This window comes from Chaetura pelagica, unplaced genomic scaffold, assembly GCF_000747805.2.
Source record: "Chaetura pelagica isolate M959 unplaced genomic scaffold, ChaPel_1.0 scaffold428, whole genome shotgun sequence".
Lineage (NCBI taxonomy): Eukaryota > Metazoa > Chordata > Aves > Apodiformes > Apodidae > Chaetura > Chaetura pelagica.
In genome coordinates, this window is record NW_009954311.1 from 970,387 (window position 1) to 976,386 (window position 6,000).

The 6,000-nt window shown below is 43.8% G+C and overlaps 1 protein-coding gene across 1 annotated transcript in view; it reads left to right on the top strand.

Moving 5' to 3' along the window:
* ARNT2 (aryl-hydrocarbon receptor nuclear translocator 2) overlaps positions 1 to 5,994 on the top strand; it is a 66,638-nt gene extending 60,644 nt beyond the window's left edge. The window contains exons 16-18 of the mRNA XM_010004072.1: positions 892 to 1,057; positions 3,435 to 3,571; positions 5,896 to 5,994. Of these exons, the coding sequence (XP_010002374.1) occupies positions 892 to 1,057; positions 3,435 to 3,571; positions 5,896 to 5,994 (402 nt within the window). The remainder of the gene's footprint in view (positions 1 to 891; positions 1,058 to 3,434; positions 3,572 to 5,895) is intronic.
* The last annotated feature ends 6 nt before the right edge of the window (positions 5,995 to 6,000 follow it).

Consider the following 6,000-nt stretch of genomic DNA (forward strand, 5'->3'; position numbering starts at 1 on the left):
ACACTGTTAGGAGCATCCAGAGATGTAATCACCTTCAATTTCTGTTTGAGGAATTGAAACTGCTGGATTTGTTCATAAAGCAGGAAGTGGTTTATAAGTGGATTCTGTCTGTAGCCCATGACTTTGGGTGAGACACTGCACCTGCCTTCCTCTCAGTGGACGTGTTGTACAGATCTCAAAGCAGCCTTGCAGTGTTTAATCATGTGTGTAACATTCTTGAAGATCCTATGACAAAGCCATTATGTAGATGACATTAACAGCAAGGTGGTTTTTAATACCCTTCAATTGCCTCACCTGCCCAGTTAAAGCAGTCAGACTCTTTCTTCCTTCCTCCCAAGGCTGATGATTCACACTCCCACTCCCTCCCAAGCCTTTTACAAGGCAAAGTAACTGCTGCCTGTAATTCTTAGGCAGGAAGAGAAGGCAGCTCATTAGCTTTAAAACTTCTTTGGTCATTTACCCCCAGGCACTGCAGACTCTGATCATGTGAGAACTGCACAGACAAGACATTCATATAACTGTGATTTTACTGTGGCACTGCAAATAAAAACAATAACTGGCAAATGAAAATGAATTCTTAATACCTGTTCAGCTAGAGATTAATTCCAGTAATAGAGGTGAATAAAATCATGTTTTTCCAAACAGTTCCAATATGGAGTACATGTGAGTTAATCAACAGGAGAGCTGTAAGTCTTGCTTTGTGGTCTTTTGTGTTCCTTATGCAGCAATAAGTTGGCTTTGACAGAAATGAAATACAGCTGAGGCAGGAATAATGTGCCTGTTCACATCTGCAGAGCTTATTTTTAGTCTTTACGTTGATTAAAAGGTGAGTCTGCTGTGCTGTTCCTCTACAATAAAACTCCTTCCTTTCTTCTACATCTTATTCCTCAGCAAATTCCATCTCAGTCTGGCAAGGCTCAGTCATCTCCCTTTGGGATTGGAACAAGTCATACCTACCCAGCTGATCCATCATCCTACAGTCCCCTTTCCAGCCCAGCCACCTCTTCTCCAAGTGGGAATGCCTACTCCAGCCTAGCAAACCGAAGTGCAGGGTTTGGTGAGTTTGAAATGACACAACACTGAGATGCACATGAAAATTAAAACTCTCCGGCATTAACTTCATTAAAAATCCTTCAGTGTGTTCCCTTGATGGGTCAGTTGGGAAGCTGGGGTGATGAAAGGGTTTTTCTTTCTCCTGTTGAGGACAATGAACAGAAATTGCCTGATCCCTCCGTGCTGCATCTTCTCCACATCCAACATACTTGAGAATATCGTGGTGTTTTGCAATATGAGGGAACTTCTTTTTTATTCAGTAAATAGTGCAGTGAAAGATTCAAAAGTTTCTTACACCACTAGTATACATCCTATCTAATTGTGGTTAGCAGGTTCAGTTTCTTTTTACTTCTCAGGAGAACAATTCAATAGCACAAATTTACATTTTTCTCAACTTCCCTGACTGCATGGCTGTGTCCTCTTGCCCAGACATGGCTTGTTGGAGTTTGGCTGGAGACAGGTATTTTTCTACCCACACTGCTACTAACCTCATCAGAGCAGGTGCCAGGTTTTGAAATTGTTTTCTTTTCCTACTACATGCTAATTTAGTGGCTTTAAGACCGTGACCCAGTGGGTGACCCCCCAGATCTGTTGTGGATCAGCCTCATGGAGCACAGACCTATGCTGCCTTGCCCAGAAAAGTGCATTCAGAGACAGCTCTTCCCACAGAGCTTATTCATGCTTCTATTTCCATTTTCACCAGGCTTTGTACATTTGTTTATGAGACAGCCTTACATATCAGGCCTAAGCTACTTGGCAAGAGCCCTTTCACCTAATGAGAAACATTTTCTGACCTACATCAGCTTGGATACTATAAATAACACAGCCTTCACAGGGGGGAATGAATGTCTTGAACCTCTGGCTGTTGCTGAAAAGAGGCATCATTTGCCTCACTGGGTTAATTCCAATGTATTGTTCTGAGAAAAAAAAACAACCAAACAAACTTGCAGCTTTCTTTTAAAGGATAACTTAGATGAGTTTTGTTTTGGCCCATAAAATGGCTGCAGGGTTTCTCAGTCAGCTGAATTATGGGTTGTGGTAATGTCAGAAAGGGAAGAACTATAATTATCTACTTCAGATGTGATGGAAATAAGTCCCTGCAGCCTGTTTACTGTCCTGTAAAATCTGCACTTTATCTGTTTTGCATGGCTTAGCTGGTGTTTTGAAGCACATGTTTCTGGGTTTTCTGAAGCCATAACTATGAGTAGTGACTGATTTGACTTGACCCAGTCTGGTTATTGGAGACCTGACATAACACGTATGTGGAAGCTTGGCATGGGAAATTGGGCACCCTTGGCAGAAGGTGCTGATAACTGGGGAGAACCAGATCTACCCAGCTTGGTGCTCTGCAGTGAGGGGAAAACAGGCAAAAACACTGGGAGTAGTTAGAAAAAAAGGGAAAAAAAGAAAAAAATGCTAGGAGGAAAAGCATAAGCCTGGTGGCAAGGTTTTTAAAATACTCATTCTTAGAAGGAGACTTCAATTTTCCTTCAATTATTTTCAAATTGTTTACATCTGGGGCCAGTTATTAGAAATGCTGGATATAATTAGTCCAACTTAAGTGTGACTTGTGACTGCACTCATGAAAAATCTACGTGTAATAGGTGACCAAATAAATTTGTGTGGCATCATGTGTTTTCCTGGTAGACTATTTAGAAGAAATTTATCTCCCTGAATTACCATTTAAAGTGTATTTACCCCAAAACCTTGCTGTTCACATTACTCCCTGTGAAATTTAAATGGCCTCAGACTTCTAAGAAACCATCACTTTATGAACAGGATAATAATTTGCTACAAGCTGCATGGTAAATAAATAATTGTTCAGCTGTAATATTGGAGGAGGAGATAGTCTAGCAAACAAAACTGCATTTAGTACAGCAAAGCTGCTTGTTGTCTGTTGATGTTACTGGTTTTATACCTGCTTACAAAATCAGAAAGTGTGTTTCTTAGATGAGTAGGTAACTGTGCACCCACTGCTCTGCAAGAATTAATCTTTTAAAGAGAAAGAGCATTCAGATGATGCAATTTGGTTTTTAAGTGAAATGGCAAATATTCCTTATTAGTGATAAGGAATTAGAGGGTGGGAGATGCTTGAAAACTGTCTCCCAGTGCCTGGCTGTGGTGTCACTGTGTTTTGCTTTGAGCAATTCACCTGCCCTGTCTGTGCAGCTGCAGCAACCAGCTTTGCTCTGGGCTTGGCCCCCACCCTGCACTCAGGGCTGAACCTCCCTTTGGCTTCCAGCCCCCAGGGTCTGGGTGTCACCAGGGTCTTCTTTCTAAGAGTCATTTGCACATGCAGTGGTGGATGGATGAAGCCTCAAAAGCAGGCAGGTGTTTTGAAGGAGCTGCTCTCTGACTTCTGCCCTTTCTCCCCCATCCAGCTGAAGGTGGCCAGAGCAGCAGCCAGTTCCAGGGGAGACCTTCTGAAGTCTGGTCCCAGTGGCAGAGCCAACACCACAACCAGCAAAGCAGTGACCAGCATTCACACCCACAGCCCAGTCAGACCGAGGTCTTCCAGGTGAGGAGAGTTCACTGCCCCAAAGTCCCTCTGACAACTTCTCACAGCAGAGTGTGAGATCCATGTCCTTGGTGACCAGAGTGATGCAGGGCTTGGAGCAGGTCCCTCTTGCTGTGTGCTGCCACAGGTTTGCACTGCTATTAGTTGGCATTAGCTGCAGCTGAGATGGTTTTGTTTCCTGCCAAAGAGGAGAATCTTTGTTAATTTAAAATGCCATTTTCCCTGCTCTTTGCGCCCTGTACTTAAGGCTTCTGTGTTTTCAGGGAAGCCATGAAATAATCCCAAATGCAGTGTTTTTCTCTTCCTGGTGCTGGCCTCTAAAATCCCAGTCAAGTCCAATTAGGCATCAGTGTAATTCTCTTCAATAGTTAAGCAGGAAAGGAGTCTGATACTGCATAGAATGTAGCAGCCAATAATTTTTAAAGTTAAGCCCAGACAGATAACAGGTAGCTGATAAACAGTCCTCTTCAACTACCTAGTTTTGTAATATTAAACAGAGCTTTGGGCCTTCACTACAGGTGGAGTGGGACTTTATAAGTTAACGAATAACCTCTATTTTCTTGTATAAATAGTTTTTTCTTATAAAAAAAATTGGATCAAGACAGTTTTAAACTCAGACAAATGCAAAAAAGACAGTTCAAGCAAGGTTTAGAAGTGGACATCTCATTATCTTTTAGAAAATACATTCACCTGCAAGACCAGGCTTGTGCTCAGTTGCTCACAGGAGCACTGCAGAAGAGACTTTAGCCTGAAAATATTCCTGTTCCTGTGGGAACAAATGGTTGCTTCACACAGGAGCAAATAGCATCTGGAATAACAGCCTGTCTGCATACTCTTACCCCATGGCCCAGGCATGATTTGCCTGTTGCATCTCTCTCTGTTAGCAAAGCATGTTTGTGCTTTTCCCAAAAGCATTTTTCAGGGTCATTCTGGTGGAGCCAATGGGAGTGTGGTTTGATGGCCCAGAGGGACACGGGGTTCCAAGCAGCATCTTGCTGGTGTCTCAAGCAAGTGCAGTGTCCCACCAAATGTCTAATGAGATTACTGGGAAGGAGGAGGCCCAAGGCAGAGCTGGGCTCACCTGCAGAGCTCTTGGAGGTGACTGTGCCTTTGGAGAGAATTAGGATAATAGCTGGATGTGATGAGAAGCTTGGATGAGCTCACTTCAGAGGCCTCCAAGAAGCTGCTCAGACTGTTTGTGCCTGAAACCAGTCCTGGGTTAGCTGGACATGAGAGGAGAGGGGGGAGCTACCCTGCCAGGTCTGTACCTGAGGATACCTTGCCTCAGTAGACCCCAGCACCAGAATTGCCTTCAGAGATGGAAATTTAAACAAGTGGGGGCAGCTACAACTTCCTCCTGGCTGGAGAGGAATGTGGGAAAACAAAACACGTGTGAGTTGTGGTCAGAAAATGAAGCTGGCTCTGGAAGCTGAGAAATTGCCAGCTGTGTTCACAGCTTCTTTCACCACCATCAACAGGGCTGCTACAGAGATCTCAGAAGGATTTTGGGATAAGTTCTCAGCACATAGCAACTCACAGTAGTTATTCCTTCACAGAACAGATGCTGTGAGCTTTCTTATTTGCTCTTTAGGCTTTGTTTTATTTTAAGAATAATGAGCCATCCTTGGCAAGACTTGGCTTTGCAGTAAGAGCTTATTATTGCAGGGACTCACAGGAAAAGCAAGTGCAAACTCTGTTTTTTTCAGTAAGGGATATATTTTCCCAGTGGCTTTGGTCTCCAGCTGAGAAGAAATGCTGAGTATTTTTTGAAGCCTCCCACAGGGACCTCATGGGGCTCAAGACGCGTGGGGGCAATTACCACAAAATCCCATTTCTTCTGTGAAGTTCCTGCTGTTTCCTCTGCCTTTGTACATGCACTGGGCATCTTGTTAGCTGGGGTGGATGTCCAGTCTTTAGTGTTCTTCAGAGGTTAAAGAACAGTAATACCTTTGCTTAGAGTGCTGATGAGGCAGTGAGACCCTCCCCAAACCCATGTTTTTACAGCAGGAACTCCTGTCTGTTGTGTGCAGGAGTGTGTGGGGTGTGAAATACTTCCCATCTAAAAAACCCAGTATGGGATAGCTTGTATGTGCCTTATGCAGAGGAGCAATCCCAAACTTCTGCCCTGTTCAAGTCCCACCCCCCATTCAGAAACATTCCAGCGAAATGCAAGCGGCACATAAACCCCCAGCCCAGGTCTGTTTTTCACCTTCTTTATCTGACCCTTTTCTGGTTTTACACTGAAAAGATGAGCAGGAAACAGTTTGTGTCTGGATAACTTGTTAGCAAGTGACACTTGACTTTGATTTTTCCTTATCATGCAGGACATGCTGCCCATGCCAGGGGATCCGACGCAGGGAACTGGCAATTACAACATTGAAGATTTTGCTGACCTGGGCATGTTTCCACCATTTTCTTTGTAGCCTGTG